At 43.7% G+C, this 26,795-nt stretch overlaps 1 protein-coding gene across 3 annotated transcripts in view; it reads right to left on the bottom strand.

The window, feature by feature from the left end:
- SRGAP2 (SLIT-ROBO Rho GTPase activating protein 2) overlaps positions 1–26,795 on the bottom strand; it is a 229,223-nt gene that overhangs the window by 56,102 nt on the left and 146,326 nt on the right. For all 3 annotated transcript variants that reach the window (XM_004685564.2, XM_012726849.1, XM_012726850.1), the window contains exons 5-7: positions 13,562–13,624; positions 7,010–7,225; positions 6,286–6,414 (exon numbers count right to left, since the gene is read on the bottom strand). In XM_004685564.2, the coding sequence (XP_004685621.1) occupies positions 6,286–6,414; positions 7,010–7,225; positions 13,562–13,624 (408 nt within the window). The remainder of the gene's footprint in view (positions 1–6,285; positions 6,415–7,009; positions 7,226–13,561; positions 13,625–26,795) is intronic.

Here is a 26,795-nt window from a genome sequence, read left to right as displayed (position 1 = left end):
GGGGGGGGGGAGGTTAGTGGTTTTCCAGCTGGAGGTCAGATCCTAAAGCCCCTGACTCTGTCAAATCGACCTTGCTAAGGGGTGGCAGTGGGCGGACTGGGAGTGCCCCCGCCCTGCTTCAGTAAATTGGCTCTGCTCTTTTTTCCTATTTAATATATTGGGATTTTATCTAAGGTTTGATTTGAAGAAAAAATTCTGCTACAGAAAGCTTGAAAATCCTTGTAATCCCTAAGGCCCTCTTTGGCAATGACTGTCTAAAACTCAACGACAACATTCCCCAAGCCTCCCAAAGGGCAGAGCGAACCATATTCCTTGACCATCCATTTTCCTCTCTATTGTGTGAGTGGTTTTTGAGACCCAGAACCTGAGAAGACACGTCAGAGAAGGAGCCCGAGAAGGAGTCCTACTAGAGTAAGCCCATCCGCCTGGCTGCCATTTCATTCCATGAGCAGGCAGCAAATTAACTCTTTCCTAGGCCATCCCTGCCTGTCCCTCTCAGTGCAGTTACACTGGGAGCAGCGACTGCTGGGAGGAAAAAGCGTGTGAACACATTAACTCCTTCCCCCCCGCCCCAGCATCTGACAAGAAGTTCAGCAACAGAGTGCCTGGCGGGCTTTGGGTTCAGTGCCAACAGGCTTGGCAGGTGCCCGGCTGTAGCGGAAGAACAGCAGTTACAGCTTAACTAGAGGCGGAGGATGGCAACACATTCAATTCAGTTGGGAAGGAAGAGCAAATGGAAGCGAGACAAAAGCAGCTGATTGGGAGGCCGCACGTGCGGGCATCCTTCCTGTGGGAGACACTGCTGGGCTAGCCAGGCTGCCCTTGACCCCACAAACCTGCCTGCCCAGTGCCTCGTGGCCCTGCCTATGAACTAGGTGCTGGCCCCAGCAGGCAGAGGGAAGGCCGCTGCTTCGGGCAGTGTGTGCCGGTGGGGGCCCTGCCATGCGGGTCTGAGGGGCAGGCGCTCTGCGTAACCTTGCCATAGTTTGGTAGCGCCTTTCCTCTCTTTTTCTCACCAGCTCTGTCCTAATTCAGACTCTCATCATCTCACACCAATGCCGTCTGCTTCACTGCCATCAAATACAGCTTATGTTATACACTTTGTTGCCGAAGAGCCTGGAATAGCTCATATTTTCTTCTAAGGCAATATAAGTCTTAAATTTTAAGAATTTATGTACCTGTTTTAACTTTAATAGATTGATTTTAACAATAATGTTCTAATCTCAGCTGAGGGTCGAGAGGACACCAAACTGTTCTTAATAAGGAGGATGATTGTGATCCCTCTGCTCAATTCATATGCTGAAGTTATTCCTCTGCCTGCCTGTAATGTATAAATAAAGGTCTGCTGAGACCAGAGCAGGAAGACTTGTACCCAACTCCGACTCCTGTGTCTTCCTCATGCCTGCTCCCCTCTCCCCTTTCTAGGAATCTCTGCTCCAGGATGCTGCTCCCACCTAAAGGCCCTGCCCTCTAACAGCACATGATCGGGGCCAGTCTCCAACACTTCAGTTTGGAAATTTTCAAAGTGCCTCTACTGACCAGGTATGCCTACTCTACACGCCACAGTGTGGGTGCTTTACTTGATGCAACCCTTCATTTTACTAAAATATATATGGTGATCTGTATCATAATAACCTCAATGAGGCTGCATTTATCTTAATTATCCAGTGTAGGAAGTTGAGGTTCAGTGAAATTAAATAATTTGAGTGATCTGTTTGGTCTCACCATCTAACATTATCTCCCTCTGATTTTATCTCTGAGTCTTCTGATCTCTGAGTCTTCTGTTCTAATTCATTGGCATATTCGGTAAACTTTTTAGGATGGAATAGAGGAAAATCACAGGCTGTATGTCTCTAACCTACTTAACCTCTCTGGGTCTCAAATGGGGGATGAAATCAGCTTCACATGTCATTAAGGTGGGCAACAGTCAGCACATCTGGCACCATGCAGATGCTAAACAACAGGCACACGACTCTACCTCTCAGCCCCCAACATTCTCTCCTGCTGAAACAGCTCCCACTCTTCATACCTATTGGAACTGGACTCAATCTTCAAGATTCAACTCAAATTCCCAGTCTCTGAGAAGCCAGCCAGCCCTTCAATCCAGGCATACCGGACTCTGGCTCCTCCCAGAACCAGACTTACCTGCAGCCCTCACCCAACACCAAATACACCCTTATTCTGGGACCTTGTCCAAGACGCCGCCCAAAAGCGTGCTTTCAGGAGGGCTCAGTCATTGTCTTACTCTTTGTAAAGTCTCTCACCACTAGGTCTCCCTTAAAGTAGGTATTTAATAAACATTTGCCAGGAGCACAGATGCCAGTCTCCCAGAAAATAGCCCACTTAGGCTGGACACCTAAGTAAGTTGAGTGGGTCGGGCAGCCACTGAAGCCATTTATTTTGCTCACTCTGTATGGCCTGTCAATGGCCTCTATTACAGAACTGCCCCGGCTTCTCTATGTCAGTGAGAGGGGCCTGACTCCTAACGTGCCCTCTGGACCCTCCCCTCTTCCAGCCAATGAGAGGCAGGTCAGCTTTCTGAGTGTCTTGTCTACCCACATATCTGCAGGGGCAATAGTCAGGAAATGAGACTTTGGCAAAGAAGCAAATTTAGGTGAAGGAGACTTGACAATTCATCCCTGTGGCGAGGAGAATCCCAGTATTTACAGGCAGCACATCACTTTATTCACAATGGGGAAAGAGTATGCTTTCCATGGCTTCTGACGAGTTCTGTGGTCATGCCAGGCTCCCTTGGCCATTTCTGGGTTTTATAAATGTTTGATGAAAATTCTCTCAGGGGAAATCAAATTTTTATAAGAATTTAATGATAGCTCATCCAGACATGTGGTGATTTAAGTTGACAGCTCATTAACCCTTTACCAGCTAATATCCTGAGCCAGACACTCTAGAGAAAGCCTCGAAAAGAGAAATGGGTATTTCCTAACACCCACTTGAAGTTCAGACAGAAAATAGCTGGCCTTCGTGGTATTTCCTTCTGAGAAAGTTGAGCTCCTTCATGTCTGACTTGGGTGCTCATGGTGTTGCAGATTCTCGACCCGCGTACGCAGAGCTCACAACGCCCCAGCTATGTGAGAGGACAATGTTTTCCATTCATCCATCTGCTCCTGGGTTGAGAGAGCCACAGGAGTATGGGGGAGGAAACCACATTCCAGACAGCCCACAGTTCTTAGAGGCTAACAAGTTAGCTCAGAGTGTCTCTCTGGCCTCAAGTCAAGGTTTTCCTAATGTGTGTCTGATGTCTCACGTGGACCTCTGAAGTCTGAGTTCAAATCCCCAGCTACAATATGACACTAAGTCAAAGAGTCCGTGCATCAATATACTGACATGGACAAGAATAACTTCTTTTCCATGTCCTCAATGCCTTCAGCTCATACTGTGCTTCAGTTCTGTTGGGAAGAAGGCAGAATGGTGCAGAGAACACAGATGGCAACCGACTGTTACAGATTCATTCCATGTCTCAAAGCAAGTTCTGGATACTGTCAGGATGAGAACGCCAAGGTATGCTGGCTCTCACTTGTGCCTGCTCTCACCTGGCTCATTGCCAAAACAGCCTTTGGCCATTTTTTATGCCACAGATCAGCAAGAAAAAGAACCTTTGGATACACTGATAGGTGGATGAAGCTCAAAAACAATATGCTGGGCAAAAGCAACAGATACTGAGCAAAAAAGTGCACACCGTACAATCCTATCACAGAAGTTTACAACAGATCAAACTCATTTATGGTGAGAGAAGTCATAAGAGAGATTGCCCTGGGGTAAGAGACTGACTGGAAAAAAGTTTTCCAAGGCAATGGAACAATTCTAATCTGGTTGCAAGGTGTACAATATATCAAAACTCTCTTGAAAGTGTAACACTTGAGTTCAGTCATTGCATATAAATTATATCTCAGTTGAAAAAGACTTAAAGAGCACACAAAGGAAAACTACGTTGGCATAAGAAATCTTTCTCCTTCTACAACAAGCATAACTATGTGCTGAGCTGTGTCAGAAGCACTGTGTATATGTACAAGGAAAAGAGATTTGGATCCTGCCTCTCATAAGCTTACAGAGGATGCTGAGACCTCTCTCTGTTCTTCCCATAGTGGCTCTCAAACTTTTGTTTCTGACCTCCAAATCACAAAGAAAGATATATATTAAAACACACACTTGCGCGTGCACATACACACACCCATGGGTGCCTAAATATACATACACAGTTAACAAATTTTACAAATAAGACTTAGCTTACACGTGATGTGCCCTGATATTATTAATCCTATTCTAATTTAGTTTATTCTTAAAAAAAGTTATAGTAATTAAAAATGATTTTATGACTCTTCTGTACTGGATCTTTAAAAAAAAAAAAAAGATTTGCTTTTATTTATTTATGCATACCAGAACTGGGGTGTAGGCCAGAGTCCCAGGGGTATATACCAGAGGTATGGGGTGAGAGGATTCACCAGAGATAGAGTGGGGAACAGAGCTGAATTACACTGCTGAGGGGAGCAGCGGTGAGACAGGAGGTCTGCTACGCCATGTGGGTCACCTCCCTGGCCAGGGATGAAACTTGTGCTGCAGTGGCTGAATATAGCTTGACAGAGCAGAGACTGAAGCCCTCACGTCACCAGGGAGGCCAGGCGCCCATAATAGATCTTGACCTACATAACAAGAAACACTATTCTAGGGTCCCCTGTGTTCCCCTCTAGTGCTGCAGTTAGCTGGTTTGACAGAAACATCTTGTTTGCCTCTAAGTCGAACAGGATTAATAATATCAGGGCACATCACATGTAAGCTAAGTTTGTATCCTGACACTGAATACAAAGCCTCATTGCAAATAAATATTTACCAAAATTTATAAAGCAGAATAATGTCAACTTAAAAAAAAAACACACACACAGTAATTAATCTGTCCTTACCTCAGGAAAAACAAAAACAAACGAGCAAAGTAAAACCAGAGCGGCTTGACCACCCGTGTGGCCAGCTACCAAACTGGACTTGCTCATAGGCCTTGGCCCCACGCCTGGCCAGGGCTGAGGCGGCCGCTTCCTCCTTGCGGAGCTCCCACTGAGTTGGAGCCTTGTGAGTATGGCTCTGAGCATGCCTGTTTTTTTATTTTAAAGATGAGATTTTTGAAGGTACCTTGCTTCTTGGATGATTTTTAAAACATCTACTCTCATCAGGCAAGAGTAGTGACTGCGAGAGTCATCAACAACAGCATTTGGTGAAAAGGTAGAAAAGTTGCCCTGGGGGTAAATGAGAAAAGACAAGCCAGCAGAAGAGCCAGGCAGACTGCACAGACTGAATTTTCACCTAACGTGCAAATAAAAAGAAGTGATCCTCTTCCTCACACCAAGAGCGGCCCCTTCTCCGAGACTGCTCGCCCAAGGAGAATGGATCCTGTTTAGGGTTCTGACCTCCATGGAGTGCCAGTGTTCAGATTGGCATCAACAAGCAGAGAGAACAAAGAGGAGCCTGAGCCGGGATCAGGGCTCCGCTTCCCGCAGTGAAACGACGACACCCAGGGCATGAAGAGGACGAAACCTGAATCAAAAATCCCTGGCTAAAGGAGACAGGAATCTGGATTTTTAAAAAGTTGCCCAAGCAACTCTGATGGAAGGAGGCTGGATTCAAGTACCAATTCATCAGTTGCCAGAAAGGGAGCAGGGGGTTGGGGGTTGGGGCAAAGCAGATTTGCAAAACGGTTCAGGGACAAGCCCCAGATTGCTCAGCCGGCTCTAATGGTGGGTGACCTCAGACCAGAATGCCACATGGCATTGTGAAGTGTGGCTGGTTGGTTCATGGAGAAAGCAGGACAAGTGTGCCAGGTCTGGGCAGAGCCCGCCGAATGGCAGCCAGAAGCAAGTGTCAGACCACAGTAGGAGTCCAGCCAGGATGGGCCTAAAACACGGATTCCCGAATTGCCCTCACTTCAGTGCGCAAGTAGTTGATGCAACGGAACATTTCCTGGGAGACTGAAGAATGTGCAGGGTTTGGTCATCAGACCACAGAGTACATTTTGCCCCTGCCACTAATTAGCTAACTTCAGGTAAGTCATCTAAGTGCTCCAAATTTTTATCTGCAAAAGTGGAGTGCAGGATGACTTACTTCCTGTATGCATTCTTGAGAAGACTAAATGCAACTGTGAAGTGCTTTCCCTTGGTGCTGCTGAGCCCCGGAAGGGTCCCGCCACTATCTTCATTAATTGTTCTTTAAACACCACCGCAACAGAACTGGGGATCACCTGATGAGGGTTCTGAAACCAGGCCCCTAGTTTAAAGCACTTACATCAATAAGGTCAGACAGGTCGTGGATATAGTACTTGAAGACAGATGCATTGGTTGCCTCCAAAGCCAGCAAGTACTCATTCCGTGCCTTAATAGCCTTCAGTTTATTCTCTGTGTACTTAGCTTGGCGCTGAAAAGGGAACAGAAGTTCAATTTTACTTTTTTTTTTTTAAAGAGGAGTTGTTCTCTAAAGGATGAAAGTACAGTACATTCGAGAACCACAATTGTGCTGCTACTCCCTATGCGAGTCTGCCTTAAATTGGGTTCTAATTCTGTTTAATGAGATTCAAGAGCATAATGTAGATCAATCCAGGGAAGGTTAATGAGGCTCCCTACTTCAGATGCGTGCCCCAGTTTGGTTCTATCTGCAAATACTATCCTCTCTCCCTCACCACTGCTTTGGAGGAGGCCTCACTGCATCTGACCCCGAAGACCTGACATCCGATACCAAACCCTCTGCCTACAGCCCCCTTCCAGGTTTGGGAAGGTGACCACTGTTACCTGTTTATCTGCTACAAGTTAAAAACTTGGGAGCCCACATGCCCATGTTCTTCCAGTTCCTAAGATTTCTTCCAGAGCAGACAGGATTCACTATCAGTTGCTAGACACTAACGGAACCCAGAGCTTCCTATTCTGTGCTTCCTGGTTCTCACTGGGGAATTCCTGTCAGCCCCGACTTCCGGAGCACTCCTGCCCATCCGCCACAGTTACCAGAACATACGCACCTTCTCCTTCATCTTCTCAATCTTCTTCACCGAGCTCCTCCGGACATGCTTCTCCTCGATGCGGACACTGGACGTGGAGTCAGGGGAACGTGGGGTCTGCCGGTCCTCCTGCTTCACCGATTTGCCGATTTGCTTCTCCTCCTGTTTTTCGGCCTCCTTCAGCTTACTCTGAGCACTGATGCTGTCGGCATTGTACATGTGATAGGTCTTCATGACCTGCAACACACCCAGCCCCGAACCCCAGAGGTCAAGCAAATGGGGTCTGTTTTCTACTTCACAGACAGACTTAGTCGGACCTCTCTCTCATGGAGCAATTTCCTCATATCTGTAAGAAAAATTTGTGTTTGGTTCTGTGAACATTATATAGAAAGACCATTCCAAAGCTTAAAAAGTGGTAGCTGAACTTGAGTCAACAGCCTTGTCTACTAAAAAGACTACAAATTTTAAATATTTGTTGTTGGGTTTTCTTGGGGGACATAGAAGAAATGGTGTGTAGGCTAGAGGTGGAGGTGGGGGGGGTGAGAGGAATCACAACAGACATAATCAGGAACACAACAGCTGGATCTACTGAAACACACTGCTGAGGGGAGCAGTGGGTGACACAGGAGAGGTCTGCTGCACCCTGTGGGTAGCTGCCTGGCCGGGGATTGAACTGAGGCCATTGTGGTGATAGTGCTGAGACTGAACGCCTAGGCCATCAGAGAGGCCCCTACAGCCACGTAATTTCTATGTTTAGTCACCTGACAATGCCAAGTCAATAGGGAACAACACCACCACTCAGATTCCAGGAGCAAAGTCCTCCTGTTTGTTAGGAACCTTGAAGAGGGCAGTATAGCTGTGGAGAAGCTCATACTTTTTGGACCTTTCAGACATAAAATGGGGAAGCGGAAGTTTCTCCTACTGGCCTAGCATCCTGAGGCTCTGGTCTCTTTTATCCAGATCAAACACCCTGTCTCATGGCAACTGGAAGAACAGCAGCAGGAAAGGGGCAGCATTCGCTGAGGGCTGAGGAGACCCCACCCCGCCTTCGTGCCTGCACTGCACGGGCGTGTTCTCCTTTCATCCTTGAGCAATCCTGTGATGTAGACAACAGCCCTAGGAAAATTATAAATGTGCACGACAATTCAGGTAAGAGCCCGCGAAGACATAAAATCTCCATCAAGTGAAATGGAGTGGCCACAGGAAATAGTATAAAAAGAGAGGGATGCAATTTTCAAATTTTTCATCAAAGCAGCTCTCTGGGAGTCCAGTCCCTTTTCTTAATGAGGCCAGGAAGTCTGGATCTTGCATTTGTTTCCAGCCCTCCCAGATATACCACTTCCAGCCACAAGGTGCTTGTGCTTCCTTGCTGGAGTTTCCTGCTTTCCACACAGGGAGTCTCTCATCCCTATAATGGAATTAAAAATGCTGGCTAACAAACCAAGCAAGCTAAAGGTCAAGACTGCTAACATTTTGATGCCACAAGATTTCTTTTAGAGGAAGAATTAGAATATAGGAGTTGAGGGCATGAGTGTGTGTGTGTGTGTGTGTGTGTGTGTGTGTGCACCATGTGCTGTTCTCTGAATACCAGAGAAGAATAAGGTTATATTAATAATAACCCCAACTACTTACTCAGTACACTCTGTATGCCCAGAGTTTGGGTAAGTCACCTCACTAAGTCACTTAACTTAGCCTTTACAACAACTGTATGAAAGAGATGTTATTTCTACTTTTAAAGAAGAGGAAGTGTCTACTCAAGGTCACAGAACTAGCAAATGGCAGAATCAGGACTCAAACCCCAAAGTCCATACTCTTTGCTCCTATGAACAACATCTCTCTTCTGTATAGGACCAGAGCCATTCTGGTAGGGAAGAAGGTTGCATTTAGTAAGAAAAGTTTGGAAACAGAAGCGAACTTCATTTATGGACTGGTGTTAGGGTAGTGATCTCAACTGAGGATTAATGTGGCCCCCACGGGACATCTGGCAAATTCGGAAGACATTTTTGATCACCCTAACTTGCAGAATGCTGCTGGAATCCAGTAGGTAGAAACCAGGGGTATTGCTAAAAGCTCTATGCATAGAAGAGTCCCACAACATTGCCCCACATGTTAGTGTTGTGGAAGCTGAGGCATCCTAGGCAAGAGGGGTTTGTAGGTCTCCTACTGCTTCAGGGTCAGCTGAAGGTGGAGGAAGGAAGAAAGATACTGGGACCCTAAGAAAATCAAAGTACATCAGAGTTTAGTGTCTTGCTGTCGAGGCATAATATCAATTTCTTCTTATTCTGAACTGCACCACATATCTGTAAGTGTAGGATCTACTCCGATTATATACTCTGTGTTCTATCTACAAAGATGTAATGATATTTAACAATTGACAGCATTAAAAAACCTTAAGTAATTCAGGGCCCTCCCTGGTGGCGCAGCGGGTTAAAGCACAGCACTAAGAAGCTTAAGCCACTTCTGCATGAGTTTGCCCCGGAGAGATCCACATGGCGAGGCAGACCTCTCCTGACCCGCCCGCCGCTCCCCTCAGCGGTGTACTTCGTCAATTTGCCTGTTCTGCTCCCCTCTCTGTCTCTGGCCTGTACCCCAGCTCTGTATGTATGGATAATAAAAAAAAAAAATTAAAAATACCTTAAGTAATTCAAACAGTGCTCCATGTTTCCAGGCTGACTAAGAAGTGAGAAAGAAGCCATTGTTACCTAGCTGAGAAAGGGTAGATTTCTCTTTGTCTCTTTTCTTCTGAATGCCGGAGATTAGAAGGGCCCTGTTTGGGGAATCTGAACATCTGAAGTGAAAAACCAAGAAATACTGATGTTGGACTTTGCACAGTCCAGTCAGATTACCTTACAGTGAAGGTCAGAGATGACACAGAACCTTGAACCAGCTCTTTAGTGCTTCACTTTAAAATATGAGCACACAGCTTAAGATTCCCAGACATTTGAGGAAAATATCTAATAGGAGAGATCAAGGCCAAAATGAGCCATTTTGAGGAAACAAAGTACACAGAAAGAAAAAAGGACTTTGTAAGTGATCAACCATGCCTCTAGAGTGGGAAATGAAAAGATAGCATGAAATAAGAGCAGGATGTAACAGAAAAGGAACATTAACTTGGAGGTTAAGATTCCATTTAAATATCTCACCAAAGAGCCTGACTTCATGCCTCTCCTTTGTTGGAGACAGTTGAGTTCTTATCATCTCACATTTTACTTGCTACTTTAGCTTTCTGCCTCTTCTACTAAAACTAAGTGCCTTGAGTTTGGGACAATCTTATCTTTGTATCTCTTGCCTTTGTATCTCAGGGCTTAGTGCTAGAGACAAATGGGCAAGGAGAGTTGGGGGACCACTCAGTGACACTGTTTAAAAGAACAGGTGCTAAATACCAGTCTGAAGATACTCAGCAAGCAGACAGCTGCTGCACCAGCCAGGGGAATATATTCATGGGGTACAGAGCAGCAAACCTCTGAGGAACAACAGCTTCTGTCCCCAACACCTTTTACTTCCATCTCAATCCTGAGCCTGACTTTTCAGACTCAGTCAACCCACGTGGCCCCAGTACCCCTTCATAAACTCCTGCCTTGTGGGCTTCCAGATACAACCTTCCAGTACAACTGAGGCAGAGAACACTGGAGTTCTCTGAGAAATGTACTCTGATTTCAAAGGCATTCTTGGAATATCAGCCAGAAAATGAAGACACTTCCGCAGTAACCTACACTCCAGCCAGCTCGCTCTGTGCAGCTAAAACGCACGTGAAGAACAGGGCTGGCTGGGACCGCTCACTGAACAGCGGTAGGGGACATGGCCCCTGGGCTGGAATGCCAGTCAGGGACATCAAAAGCCCCTTCAGACAGAAAAGAGGAAGGTACAGAGAGGCAGCTGGCCACTTATGGTGGGAATCTGGGCCTGTTGCCCAAAGGCCTCTTTATTTGGGAACACCAGGGCCCCTCACTCTGGATCATCAAAAAGTACTTAAATTATCAGCCCTGGGTAATCAGTGTCCCCAAAGGAAGCATCCACAGGCATCAGGAACAGATGCAAAGTAAAAAAGGAGCGCTGGATACGGCGGTCTCTTATTTCCGTGGTTTCTTTATCCCTTTGCCTGTAGGAGAGTGAATTAAGAGGCTTCTCCTGTCCTCCAAAGAGCAGTAAGGGGTCAGCTCCCCTTGTTCTCTTCCCAACTTCTCTGTGAGACAAAGAAGGAGGGGAGGGGAGGGAAGGGGGGAGGGGAGGACCTGGGTACCTGGAGTGTGGGGACCTGGCGCATAAAGGTTAGCAGCATTTCAAAAGATCATCTAGCTAGAGGCAGACCAGGTAGAGTGAGCTGCCCAGCTCAGGAGACTCCAGTCCCTAAGCCAATAGTTTTTCAGGCTTCAGACTTCTGACAGTTTGGGTCAGATAATTCTGGTTGGGGGAGAGGGGAGGGAGTTGTTCTGTGCATCCTAGGGTTTTAGTTGCATCTTTGCCTCTAGTACCCCTCACCCTATTCTGTAAACCAAGTAAGTCCCAGTCATTGCCAAATAGCCCCTTGAGGGAAAAATCACCTTGTTTGAGGTCACTACACTAGAATACTTGTCCTTCTCTGGAACTTTCCAGTGTCCTCTTTTTTTTTTTTTTTCCTTCACTGTCTACTAGAGAGCATCAAAGTTTTATTTTGGCCTTTGACAAATTATGAAAGTTCACCAAGTCACCTCAAAACAGGCGACACCCTGCTCAGCCAGTTCTCAGGCTGCACAGAAGTGAGATGGGGCCACGCTCCGTGGTGGCTGCGGCCTCACAGTGGCTGGCCAAGAACCGGCTATGCCGAGGCCTGAGGCTGCAGCCTTCCAAAGACTAGAGCCACCAGGCCCGGACTCTTCCTCATTCCAGCACAAACCAAACACTTTCGCTTATATTTTAAAATCATGTTAAGAGAGCTGTGCCTCTGAGGGACCTAAGAGATCCCAGACATTGTTCTTCCTCTGCTGCCTCCAGCCCCACGGCAGGGGCAACGTGCGATGTTAGTTTGGTGTTGCCCGTTAGCCAGCAACAGAAACAGCAAATTGCAGAGGCCCAAGATATGTATGGGAAAATAAAACTCTTCGTGCACCAACTACAAGTATCATTTTCTGTCTCAGTGATTTCTATCAGGAGACAGGAGAAACAGCATTTCTTTAGGGTCTAGAAGATGCTCTGCAAATCAAGAGCAGAAGTAAAGCATTAAACAGACAAGAGTTCAGGGAACTCATCCTGTCTGCAAATGGTTTACATCAACATGCTTCTATTTTTAAAAAGCCTTAACTTCATTTGAGAGAAATGAAAACTCGGGAACTGAACCAAAGGGTACCGTTTATCTCCTTGGCTTTGGAGCAGGAAAATCGCAGAGCAGAAATCCCTAACAAGCTGAGAGACACTAGAGACAAGTGTGATGACGAATCCGCTCAAGTTACTTGCTTAACTGTTGCCATGACAAACCAGCCACACCTAGGCTTTGGATAAAGAACATGGAATTCCCTGATCGCAAATGCCTGTAACGAAGGTCACCACTGGTGTCTTCTGTGAGAAGGAAGGGAGGAAGGAGGGAGAGAAGAAGGAAAGGGGGGGGGAGGGAGGCATGGAAGGAAGGTAGGAAGGAGGGAAAGAAGGAAGAGAGGGAGGGAGGAAGGAAGGGAGGAAGGACGGAAGGGAAGAGGGAAGGAGGAGAGGAGGAGGGGAGGAGAGAAAGGAGGGAGGGAGGGAGGGAGGGGGAGGGAGGGACAAAGGAAGGAAGGGAGAAGGGCAGTGAAAAAGCTGGTAAACTGAGAAAATCAATTTCCTGGAGGGCACAGGCTGGCACAGCCCTAGTGGAGAAGGGGCCCTGGAAGGCTTCAGCTGCACAACTGAAATATTCCTTGAATAGCAGCAGAATTTCCTTAGTGTGCAACTGTGTTTTAATTGTAATTAATGAAACATGGCTGAGGAAAAAGAGCTACTGCTCCCAACGAAGGCATACGCTGCCATAGGAGGCATGAGCCTAAGTGCTTGTTTCAGCTCAGACTGTGTCCCCTTGTGCAGCCCAAGGCCTGCCTCTTCACCTGGGTGTGGCCTTCATAAAGCCCCAGGCAGCCATGCGCTCTCTGCCATAACTGGTCTCTCCCATGTGGGTATTTAGGACACTGGGCTTCCCTCTACACTTACTCTAGTCTCACACCAGCAGATTAATCCAGTAACTGATTAAAACTTTGAACATTAAATCCTTCCCAACAGGCACTATTAATTAATTCATGGTGCAACACAGGCTATGTTCCTTGCCCATGAGGTTGGGAGTGCCTGGTCTGCCGTCAATGAGGGTCAGTTGTGCTGGTAACCTAGATCTTGAGTGTCTCTCATAGTCGTACTCCACATGAAGCCAGAGGTAGCTGACACTGAGGAGGAGAGATCTTATTTTGACTCATTCAGATTTGAAAATCAGCATGTGAAAGAGATGGGTGGAGTCAGCCCAATGGGGACACCATGCACCTTCCTCAAATTCAGCTCTTGCTGACCTGACTATGACCACAGGCCTGCTTCCCTCTGCTTCCCTCTGCTGTTAAAGAGCCAAGAAGCCAGCTGACTTACCGAGTAGAGTTCATTCAGGACCTTCATCAAATCATCTTGCAGCTGCTGGCCAACTTCTTTACTCTGGAAGGAAAAAGGAAGAAAGTTATTAATTGGGAAGCAGGAGGGAGGAGGGGCGATAAAGACAGGAGGAATACTGGTTCCACAAATAACCCAGACTCAATTAAGGTCCGTTATTTAAACTAGCAAATCAGATAAGCACTCTTATCAGATCCAATTATTGTCAGATTACTCAAAGAGTTTTAATAAAATGAAATGTGCCCCCTCTATAACCTAGCAGGGACAATCATGTGAAGGCAAAGTGGGTTGCAGCCTCTGATTTCTCAACTGGTCCCCAAAGAGCAGGCCTGAAAGCCACAGCCTACTTAGCAACTGTTGTTAGGTGGATCTAGCATTCTTGAACACTTGTAGTCAAGCATTCCAGAGAACTGTGGAGAAAAATAAGATGTGAGGCAGGATGGGACAGGACAAAAATATAGACACAACCAGCCAGGCCTTCAAAGTACCTCTGAGCAGCAAGAAGCTATACCTCTTTGTTGTTTTATTCCTACCCCTGGCTCCTGACAGAGGTACCTCAATGCCTGGTTACGAGATTAGCTGTTACTCCATTCTGAGAGGGTATGTTAGGGGTTAGTTCTTTTTTTTCTTTTTTAAATTATTTTTACAGATTTATTTTTTTATTTATGCACACAGGCCAGAAGTGCAGGGGCAGTGAGAGGATTCATCAGAGACAGAGTGGAGAGCAGAACAGGCAGACTGACTGAAATACACTGCTGAGGGGAGCAGCAGGTGGGACAGGAGAGGTCTGCTGTGCCATGTGGGTCAGCTCCCTGACTGGGAATGGAACTCGTGCTGCAGTGGCTGTGGAAGGCTTCATAAAGTGCTGTGCTTTAACCTGCTGCACCACCAGGGAGGGCCCCCGCTCCAGGTTTCTAACTACACAGAAAGAACAGCAGAAACAGAAGGATGAGAAAGCAGTAAAGAAATGCCACACTTCATAAATTAAGTATTTTATACCAAGTCCAAAGAATAGGGGATATAACTGACAGGCTTCATGGGGTCGCTGTGAGGCAAGCCTGCCTTTCATCTTGTGCCAGCAACTTCTACTCTTTTCCTACTCAAAGTCAGAGGCAAGAGTGAGCTGTAACGGAAGGTAGATTATGACCACAGCACACCAGGCAAAGACAGGAAGTAGTCTCACATATCTGAAACATGATCATTTTAGAGCCCCCCTTTTTTTAAAAAAAGTTTTTATTTATTGATGCATACAGAAATGGGATACAGGTCATAGGTGCAGGGGCAGCAAAAGTATTAACCAGAAACAGAGCACGGAGCAGAACAGGCAGTTTGACAAAGTATATTGCTGAGGGAAGCAGTAGGTAAGGCAGGAGAGCTCTGCTATTCCACGTGGGTCACCTCCGGGGTGGGAATCGAACTCGCACTGATGCGCCCATGGCTTGGCCTAGTTTCGCAGTGCCGCGCTCCAACCCGTGCACCACCAGGGAGGGCCCATAAAAGCTTATTTTTTAAAGATAAATGACTTTAAAACTTTTTCTGATTATGAAATGAATACATGTTTACGACAGTAAATAAAAGACAGTATAAAACCTCAAAAAAGATGAATGCAGTGTTACCAAGCTGAAATGGACACTCTGGAATTTTTGTTCCAGAGTTTTTAGGAAAACGGAATTGCATTAGACACAGTTTGTGACTGATTTACTTAAAGGTATGTTGGAACATTTCCCCCAGGAATTCTTCTCTAACCTTATAAAACATTATGTTGATGTAGTTCCTGTTCTTAGACATTTACTTTCTTACAATTTTTATGACAAAACATGGTGTATTAAATTTCTGTACACACACCTTTTATTACTTTCTCCTAGAAGTAACACTGCTGAGTCAAGGACTACTTATTTATGCCATTATATTGCCTTTGAGAAAACACTGTATTCATTGAAAATACCTCCAGAAGTACATTCTCTATCTTGATAATCTGATACCATTTTGATTTCCTATTGTAATTTGCAGCCCTTTATTCTATTGAGTCACAATATTTATTTAACGTGTTTATCAGGTGTTTTTATTTTTCTATTAAGCAACTCATTATGGAATACAACATAGGTGTGACCTCTGTAGTAAGGAGACATGAGTTTTTACACCTGGTGGGAAGGAGGTAGAAAGATCCCTGAATTAGCAATCTTCTTCCCAGCTTCTGCAATATCAAGGAGATAAATTTGAACAATCTGGTTAATTTCTTGGGGGCCTCTGTTTTCCTTCCCATAAAAGGAAAGTCTTTGGCTAAAACACTCCTAACCTGCCATTCGGATTCTCCAGGAACCTTTGCCTGGCTTCTTGAGTTCCTACTAGATTCAAACACCACTGTTTCAGTTGGCTTCACCCTGTGGAGAAGATAATGAGCAAATTCTCCTCCAGGCAGAGACGCCACAAAATGGCCGCTTCAGGGGTATCTTGCCAATCTACCACTCCCAAATGGCTCTCATTAGATGTCCTCAATGACTTGAAGCCCCAAATGAGACCACCTTTTATCTTGACCTCACAAACCAGCCCCACCTTCCCGTCTCCAGGACAGCTGACCTCCATCGAGGCGGCACAGGTCCAAGGTGGCCACCGGGGGCGAATTGCCTCATCAGCTTGCTCCAGAGTAGGCAGCAGGACCAGGAAGAGACCATGAGTATTGTGCCTATGGCCCTGCCCTCTGGCCATCCTCCCTTACTGCCTCCTTCTATAAAATGGCAGAGGTTACAGAAGAAAACTCCTTGCTTACCAGGCTTAAATAAAACAGCAATTAGCCCGGGCAGATGTTTCCTTTCATGCACTGATTAGCTGGAAAAGGACAGACTCAACTGTTATCCCAGTTTATTTGAACAGGCTGCAGAAGTGATTTTGACTTGCCGCTCCCTCTGGCCGTGAGCTGGGCTGGGTACAAACGTGCAGCCCGCCCAGTTCAAGTGCAGGAGCCATCAGGAACAATTTTGATACTCTAGAGCAGGAAACTGCCAGTGCCTCTCCTGACAGAGATAGGAAGCCACCCATTCTCTACTGCAGAAATCCTGTGTCTCTTTGGGCGCAAACAGGCCTCGGGGTGCCAGGAAGGACTTCTGTGCTGTAATGGATGCTGCAGAGTTTGTCGGAGCAGGGGTGCTACAGGGAACCCCACCCGAAGACAAGGAGGCATTTATCCCTGGGAACAACAAAACCTGATGAGCCTAGTACACACCACAAAGAAGACTCTTGAGCCTTTCCGTTCCCTATAAAAAGGCAAGGGGTTTCTAGGCAGGGAATTTACAGAGCAGCCTTTGTGTGCTATCACACAGCCTGCATCTCTTTTCTTTAAAATTTCTTGGAAGAGAATGAGTCATCTAAACATTGCAGAAAACCAAATAGAAGTTGAGGGAAAAAATTACTTTGGGCAAAAAATTTTCTCTTAAATGTTTGCATAGTAATCTTTGCCTGGAAGAAAAAAAATTGCCTAAATTTAGAATAGAGATGTGGCCCAGCTCACAATGCTGGTTCTGTGGGATAGGAAGTGCAGTGGTGTGCTTAGGCGGGGTCTTTTATTTTGAAACTCACCACAGCCATTTGGCCAGAGTGTGATTCATGGGGGGTGGGGGACCCATGCTGCCTGCTGTTGGGGCGGGGCTGATCGGAAGGCACTGAGATTGCAGCAGCTCCTGCCAGCTGTGTGCTTACAAAATGGGTAGGGATTCCTCCTTTGCCAGCAGATAACAGTTTTGGACAACAGAACTGAAACATACAACCTCACCTCCTCTAGATGGTACCATTCCAAAGCCTCCTCACAGAGAGAGCTAGAGCAGCAAGGTGTAAGGAAGCGCGAGGCTCTGCATTGCTGACAATTCACCTTTGGATCAATATATTTTCTGAGCTTGCAGGGGTTGACCTGTTAGTGTTTCCCAAACAGCACAGATGATGAATGGGTGTTAAACCAGTCTGCACCAGGAAGGTTACCTACTTCTCGAGTTATATAAGTCAGCACAGATGTGCCTGCCAAGATGGGGGTGGTGGTATTTACTGGCTATCTACACTACAGAGTTGTACTACTTGGCAAGCATGAAATTACTCCCTCTTTGTATGAAAGAGAAAAAACAAGACCTAGGCCTGTCTATGCCACGTGGTGAGAGCTGATGTCAAGGCTGAGCCTGTCAGCAGGTAGAAACAGTAGGGTCATTTAGTTCTCTGTTGATTAGCCCATGTCAGTGGTTCTCCAAAAAAAGAATCCAGTTTTCAAGGGCACATATCTCCCTCCACCAGGACTAGCACCCTTACACATGGCAAAGTCACATTTCAGATCAACTGTTAAAAAAAAAAAATACAGTTTAAAATTGACTTCGAGGGCCCTCCCTGGTGGTGCAACAGGTTAAAGCACAGCACTATGAACTAGCTACAGCCACTGTAGCAGGAGTTCAATCCCGGCCAGGGAGCTGACCCACAGGGCTCGGCAGACCTCTCCTGACCTGCACCGCCCCCCACACCCCCTCAGCAGTGTACTTCGTTCTGCTGCCTGTTCTGCTCCCCACTCTCTCTCTGGTGAATCCTCTCAACACCTCTGCATGTCTGTCCTGTACCCTAGTTTTATAAGCATAAATAAACCTTTAAAAAAATAAAACTGAATCCGTATGCACAGGTGTTAGAGGAAGGGACTTGAACCCCATATGAAACTCAGGTAGAAGAAATGCCTCCAGATGTGGAACAACAGTTTCAGGGGCACTTGCTCGACACTGCAAAGTAGCTATTTCATGAGCTGGCACTGGAGGGGAGGACGGCACCGGGAGGAGTGACCGTTTGGAGACAGGCCCGTGCTAGGTGATGGTGGGCACCGAGTCTGACCTTCCCCCAGCCCAACTCAGTCTATGACAGTAAGTAGGGTGGGGAGTTGCAGGGCCCAAACTCAGGGACGACTTCCAGATTTCTCCTCGCCTACGCTGCTTGTGGAGAGGCCGGGGAGCTGCTACTATTGGGTATTCCTTCCTGAAAGGACCATATGATGTGCCCGGAAGGCTGTGCTCCAGTTATGGTCTCACTCTGGAAGTCCAAGGCAGAATGAAATATAAACATACAAAACTGCAAAGCTTTCCAGAGAGGTAGGCCAGAGTTGCCACATCTTAGGTGCTTTTACCTTGAGAAAATAGGGCAGGTTAGCATGTTAAAAAAAATATGTGTTAAAAATAAATGTATGTGTATTTATGCATATGTGTGTGTACAGTGAGAGTATCAGGCGCTGTGTGTTCCGCTATTTCCTATTTTTTCTCTTTTCTATTTTTGTATGTTAGTCATAAGTCACTAAATTGATTTTACAACTCATTAATAACATTTTACATGTGTTAAAAAAAAGCCTGGTTGTACTGTAATTGTAGAACTAATAAATTTAGTGAATTTAGGACCAACCTAGAGAGGAGCTAACTGGTTTACCCTTTTAAGATAGTTTTCACTGGATGTTTTGAAACAGATTCAATGTCTAGCTCTGCTTGGCAAGGTGGGAAATGTTGAATTTTACGGAGTGAGCAGTAAAGAGCTCATTGGCTATTGTTTCTAGAAGTTCTACCTGTGCCGGGTACCTGTGGATTGATTGGGAATACAATATTATGCAAAACAGTTAAAAAGCTTTCAATCTACTGAGAAAGATGGACATTACAGCTGTCTGAGCTACCGTATACAACTCTGCTGGCTTCATTACAGAAATTAATTCCTTGAACTTGTTTACCAGTTAAGATCAATTCTTTTTTCTATCTCAGCCAAGAAGTTTCCTCACTTTTATCTTTCGCCAGAGCCAACTAGAAGTTGAATCTAGTCTGCCAGAAACAGAAATCTGATTTTAAAAAATCTAGCTCACACATAGCAAATCCTTTCTCACTGAGTTTGCCGTTCCAAGTTACTGATAGATATTTCAGGTTATAATGATACTGCTTCAATATAAGCGACTAACAAAGACTCACATTCCATTTTTAACAAATCCCTTGAGCTTGTCAGCACCATAAAAACTAGTCTCACAGAATTCCCTTCACTCAGAAGTGAATGGGTACATTAAACTCTCAGTGACAAGAGTCAGAATTTAAAATAAAAATTTAGGAGCCTTATATAGTCTGAGACCCAATACCTGTCACAGAATTTATTTGAAACACCAGGTTTCTCCACTAGATCCATATTTAATAATCTGAAGCACTTAGTGTAAAAAAAATTATGAATATATGAAACCATCTAAAACTAATGGGAGAGAGATTGTAATTCCAAGCATCTTTCTGCCCTACGGTATCCAGTGCACTGCTTTGTATTCAGTATTCATACAATAGTCATTGTTGAATCAATGAGATCAAATTTTAGTTCAGGTCTGAACACTTTAATTTTACATAACAAGAAGAATAAAACAATACAGCTGTTTTCTTGACACACATTAAGAAGAAAAACTCCATCAGAAGTTACCCACATGAATTACCTTAGGTTACACTTCACAGATAATCCCAAAGATTTGAACTGATTTTTCCAGGATAATGTATCTGCTCAGGTCCTACCCAGGGCCTTATGCAGTATTAGAAGAGGGGAAGCATGAGACTCCGCAGCAGGCTTTGAATCCTGCTGCCACACCCATTCCCATCACCTTGGGTAAAGGAATTTGCCTTTCACCTTGGGGGAAAGTTAACTAGGCTGGGCTTTAGCTTCCACATCTATACAATAGGATGATCATAAGGAGACAATTCATATAAAGTACTTAAAACAGAATTTAACACCTAGTGTGAAAAATAAATGTTAACTATTGTTATTAGAATAGAACCTTCTCGATATTCACTTGAGTACTTTTCTGCCACAGCAGTCTCCTTATGAACTTTCAAAACATGTTCATGATCATTGTATGTAGAAGGTTTTAGAGGCTGACTCCAGGCAGCTGTAGATAAATCTCTGTGACAGGGTGCGGGTGGAGGATACCTGCACTGACCCACCGGGAGGACGACTCTTCTGTTTTGCTTCATGGGTCGCTCTGTACCACCCACCCTCCTTCCCAGATTCAGTACGAACCAAAGTAACAATGACTGTAAGAAATAAGCTGTTTTTTCAGTGGGGAAAAAAAAAGCACATGCACAAAAATTAATAATAATAAAGGAAAAAAGTAAGTAGCCAGCAAAAAGGAGGAAACTGGGATGGAAGAGAGGGGCTAGCAGAAGGAGACTAAGGAAGACAGAATGACTTTCTATCCCTCCAGGTAGATTGAACAAAACAAGATCCTTCTCAGTTAGCGACTTGGTTCAATGGGGCCACAAATTAAATGTGCAAAAAGGCAAGGCTCCCTACTATGTAGGTCAGAGAAGACAAAGATTGCCGATTACAAAGTCCTGATTTAATAAAATCCAGACACTTTCTCCTCTAGGGTACTTGTTTCGGAAAGTCATTTCCTTAGGCTTTTCCAGAAGCTCCGGAATGTTAAGACTTGATGGCCCATGGTAGTGCTAGTGGCCTATGAGAAAATCCTTTCTTTGGCATAACAGTGAAGTCTGTGGAGATAGCGCCTTCCGTCTGCAGACACTCACTGTGCTCTGCTACAATTAACCAGCACCTCTTGTCAGGAAAACAGAATTTGGACATGGCTGAGTCCCACCGGTGTGGGGTGGGGGTGGGGGCCAGGAAGAGGTCAAAGGCTCTCTGCTCTCCCATGACCTCAGATGGCTGTTCAAAACATAGTTCTATTGCTGAATGTTCTCCATGGTTGTTTTAATCTCTTAGAATCACCTATTTTAACGCTAAGAAAATAAGCTTAAAACACCATTCCTTAAAAGGAAAGAGATAATCAAACCTGAGGCTTCGGTTCTCATCACTGTGATCTTTCTTTTGCCAAATTCCCATCTTTATTTAACTCTCCTGGATAAAGATTTCGGTGGCAGTATAATAATGTCTCAGGCCCGGATTGCTCACACCAGAGCACTCATACTGAAGACGCGCGACCTCCCCATGTCCATCGCAGTATACTAATGCCACAGAAATGTCTAGGAGACCATGGTACCCTTGGGTAGACTGGGGAATGGAGGACAAAAGGCACAAAGACAGAAAGGAACATGAGAGCAGAAATCTCTCAGCAACTGTAAAATGAACTCTGGAGGAAAAACAATCCATGGCTTGGCAACAGTCAAGAAGGAAATAAAAGCCAGAATGATAAGGTGCTTGCAAGCATTTGCCCTACTACAATAAGGGATTCCGGGAGCTGGGGGATGGGAAGCATGCCTGTGTGGCCTCCAGATGGCTAGGCTGGGAGGAGACTGGAAGAATGGGAGTTATTAGAGCTCATCTGAAAGTTGGCACTGTGAACCTGAGAGAGGAGAGCAGCCTGGTAGGAAGTGCCAGAGTCAGCAAGCACCCATACAAGAAACGCCTGGGGCGCTAGGAAAATCGCTGATTAAATGCTTTAAGAAAGAGGAAATCAGCAGTCGAGTCAATCATGGAGAGATGCATCCAATGTTAGTGCTTTTGGAATTGCTTTAGAATCCCTCTGTCAAGACAGGAAAAGAGGTTCCAGAGAGTTCAATTATGGGAAGAGCATTTCATTTCTTGACACTCCAGGTGCTAGAGCTGGACCGCGAGGCACAGAACCAAGTCTGGGACACTGAGCAATCTTTACTGGTAGAGGATTAGAATGATTCTCCCTGGACCTGGCACGGAGATCTGAGTGGGGACAGCTTTCCGTAGCTGCAAGTAGTGGGACACCATTTGTCTTACCCACACGATGTGCACAGCCCAGCCACTCCAACAGTCATGGTCCATGTACAATTAAAAAAATCTTTATCAGGCCCTCCCTGGTGGCGCAGCAGGTTAAAGCACAGCACTAAGAAGCTAAAGCCACTTCAGCATGAGTTCTACCCCCACCCTGGAGGTGACCACATGGCGTGGCAGACCTCTCCTGACCCGCCAGCTGCTTCCCTCAGCAGTGTACTTGGTCAGTCTGTCTTTTCTGCTCCCCACTCTGTCTCTGGTGAATCCTCTTACCATCCCTGCACCTCTGGCCTGTACTCCAGTTCTGTATGTATAAATAAATAAATCTTTAAAACAAAAATCTTTATTTTTGCAGGAAGACATCTTCATTCTTGTCAATAGCTGACCCTCGCTGAATTGTGAAAAGAATATAGTTAGATTTTGCATGTAAGCACTTCAATTTTCCCTCTTTAATCAGCATATTGTAAGTACGCTTGAAAAGAATGTGCCTGCAGTTGCTATGCTGGACCCCTATGTTGTTTAGGCCAAGTTTTAAAAAAGTGTTTTCAAACCTTCCATAGCTTTGTGATACTTTTTTTGTCTTGACTATTGTTTAATCATTCACTAAGATAGGTGAATTAAATTTCACAATGAGGTTGAGGATTTGTCTATTTTTCCTTATAATCCTGTCCAATTTTATTCATATACTTTAAGGTTATGTTAGCAAGTATATACTTCTTTCTGATCACTTGAATAATTATTATGACAGGTCCTTCATTATCTCCAAGAATACTTGCATTAAAATCTATCTGGTCTGTAAAAAAAGAGAAAATAATTTTAATTAAAGAGAACATAGGAGACTTATGGGATAGCATCAAGAGGAACAATATTTGCATTACAGGAGTTTCAGAAGGAGAAGAGAGAGAGAGGAGGGGGCAGAAAATGTACTTGAAGAAATAATAGCTCAGGACTTCCCTAAACTGGCAAAGGAAACAGACATTCAGATCCAGGAAGTTCAAACAGTTCCAAGCAAAATAAACCCAGATGCACACCGACACATTATACTTAAAATGGCACAGATTAAAGATAAATTCTTAAAAGTAGCCAGAGAAAAGAGGCATATATAAGAGAACTCCAATAAAAGCACATTTCTCAGCAGAAATCTTATAGGCCAAAGGAATAGCATGACATTTTTGATATGCTGAAAGGAAAAGATATCCAGCCAACCAAGAAACCACTACATAGTTAGGTTAACATTCAGAATTAAAGGAGTAATAAAGAGCTTTATGGACAAACAACAGTTTAAGGAATTAATGTCCTCTAAACCAATCTTGCAAGAAATATTAAAGGAACTTCTATAAAATAATGAAACCTCCCTTAGAAGCAGCAAGACTCCAATAACATGAAATATGGAGGAAGGAAAAAAGTAAAAAGCAGGACAGGTGTGAGGGGCTCAAGATTAACTTGCTTTCAATTTAATATAAGTACAGAACCCTACATATACACACCTCATGGTAATTTCAGAGCAAAAATACCTAAAGGAAGCAAAGAAGATGAAAAGAATTCAAACACTATACAAAAGGGAGCTTTCAAAATCAAGGCTAAGGAACAAATGAGTAACAAAAAAGACAAACTGCAAAAAAACCCAGAAAAACAAATAGCAAAATCCAGCATTTATATATCATTGATTTCCTTAAATGTCCAAGGTTTGAACTCACCAACCAAAAGGCAGGGAATGACTGATGTGATCAGAAAACAAAACCTTACTTTATGTTGTAACCAGGAGAACCTTCTACATTCCAAAAATAAACACAGACTCAAAGTAAAAAGTAGGAAAACAATCCTACAAGCAATTGGTACCCTAAGAATACTGGTACAGATATGCGTACATCAGAAAAAATATACTTTCAAATACAAAAAGTTACAAGAGACAGGGATGGGCATTACATTATGATTAAAGAATATATCAGGAAGACATAATGCACATTGACGTAAAAGCACCAAAACAAGAGAGCAATATGTAAAGCAACTATTATCAAACCTAAAAACCAGAAATCAAAAGCAACACAATAGAAGCAGGATGCTTCAATACTCACTTATATAAATAGATAGATCAATAGGAAGAAAATCAACAATGAACAACAGCTTTAAAGGAGGAATTAGACCAGATGGGTTTAATAGATACTCCAAAAAAGCTGAGTACACATTCTTCTCGAGTACATATGGAATGTTCAAGGATAGACCACATAATGAGTCACAAGATGAGTATCAATATATTTGAAAATATCTTTTCTGGGCACAAGGTTATTATACTAGAAGTCAATCACAAAGTGAGAAAGACTTCACATGTGTGGAGACTAGACTTTGGTTAGTGGGATATCAAAGCAAAAATTAGAAAGTATCTGGAGACCAACAAAAATGAAGACATGACTGAATGACCTGAATCTATGGGATGTGCTAAAAGCATTTCTAGGAGGAAGTTTATAGCAACATGGACCAAAATCAAGAAACAACAAAGACCTCAAATAAGCAATCTAACATTACACCTTAAAGAACTAGAAAAAATAGCAATAAAAATCCAGAAAGAAGGAAATATTAAAAATTCAAGTAGAAATAAATGAAATCAAACAAACAAACAAAAGTCAATGAAACTATGAGCTGGTTCTTTGAAAAAATAAACAAGAGACAAACTACTAGCTAGGCTCACTATGAAAAAAAGAACACACTAATAAATAGAGTCAGAAATGAAAGTGATTAAAACAGAGAGCACAGAAATACGAGGAATCACATCTTTAAGCCGATCATTAGAAAATCTAAAAGAAATGCACACATTTGTCAAATGATACAACCTCCCATGTCTGAATCAAGAAGAAATAGAAAAACTGAACAGAGCAAGGAAATTAAAGTGCCAATTAAAAGACTCTCTCCGGGTATCACTAATCAGGATCAGATGGTTTCACTAATGAGTTCTATCAACCCTAAAAGACAAAACAAAAACTTTTTCTCAAACTCTTAAAAATAAAGAGGGAATGCTTCAAAAAACATTTGATGAGACCACCAGTACTCTGATATCAAAAGCAAACTTGGATATCACAATATAAGAAAACCACACACCAATATTACTGATAAATATTGATAACAAAATCCTAGCACACAAAATTCAGTAATACATCAAAAGATCATATACCTTGGCCAAATAGGATTTATCCCAGGGATGCATGGGTAGTTCAACATGGGCAAATAATATAATTCACTACCTCAACAAAGGAAACATAAATCATATGATCATATCAGTAGATGCAGAGAAAGCAATTGACAAGATCCACTATCCATTGATAATAAAAACACTTAGTAAAATGGGGATAGAAGGAATATAGCTCAATACATATATGACAAATCCATAGCTACCATAATACTCAGTGGTGAAAAACATAAAGCCTTTCTTCAAAGATCAGCTAACCCACGACTACTGAACCTACCTCTGGAAGGCCTAGCTTACAGCAATAGGCAAGGAAAAAAAAATAGGGAATACAAACTGGAAAAGAACTAATTGCTATCACTAATTGCTGACAAACAATAAAATACTAGAAAAACCCTAATGACTTCACCAAAAATCTCTTAGAAACAGTTAAGTGTCGGGCTACAAAATCAATATGTAAAAGTCTACCGCATCCTTATATGCAGAAAATGAAGTAAAGGAGAAAGGACTCAAGGCAACAATTCCATTAACAATCACATCAAATGAATTAAATACCTACAACTAAACAAAGAAGGTGAAAAGATCTGTTAAAAAAGACATTGTTAAAGGAAACAAAAGAGGTCATAGGAGATAGAAAGTTCTATCATGTTCATAGATTAGAAACATTAACGTTGTTAAAATGATCATTTTACCTTAAGCATTATAAAGATTTAATGCAATATCTATTCGAATTCCAATAATTTTCTTCAAGGAAATAGAATGAAATTTGTTGAAATTTGTATGGAGCCACAAAAGACCAAGAAAAACTCAAGCAATTCTGATAAAAATGAAAAAAATGGAGGCTTCAAGGATTCCTAAACATCAAACTATTCAAACCTATTCTCTTGAGAAAACAAAAACTGGGTCATCTTTGTGTTGAGCTGTAAGAGTTCTTCATATATTATGAATACTAGATCCTTCACATGGTTTAAAACAGTCTTTCTACTGTTTGGAGGTTGCTCAAACTGCTAAAAATGGAGCTTCCATAGGACCCAGCAATCCCACTCTTAGGTATCTTCCCAAAATACACAAAAACAATGATTCAAAAAAACACCTGCACTCCCTTGTTTATTGCTGCTTTACTTACAATAGGAAAGACATGGAATCAACCCAATGTCCAAAAGTAGATGACTGGATTAAAAAGATGTGGCAAATATACACAATGGAATATTACTCAACAACCAAAAAAGATAAACACATGCCTTTTGCAGCAACATGGATGGAGCTGGAAGGCATCATGCTTAGTGAAATAAGCCAGAAAAAAAAGGAAAAATACCAGATGGTTTC

This window comes from Condylura cristata, unplaced genomic scaffold, assembly GCF_000260355.1.
Source record: "Condylura cristata isolate star-nosed mole 26May11 unplaced genomic scaffold, ConCri1.0 scaffold00018, whole genome shotgun sequence".
In the NCBI taxonomy this organism is placed as follows: domain Eukaryota; kingdom Metazoa; phylum Chordata; class Mammalia; order Eulipotyphla; family Talpidae; genus Condylura; species Condylura cristata.
This window is presented reverse-complemented; position numbering and strand designations above follow the sequence as displayed.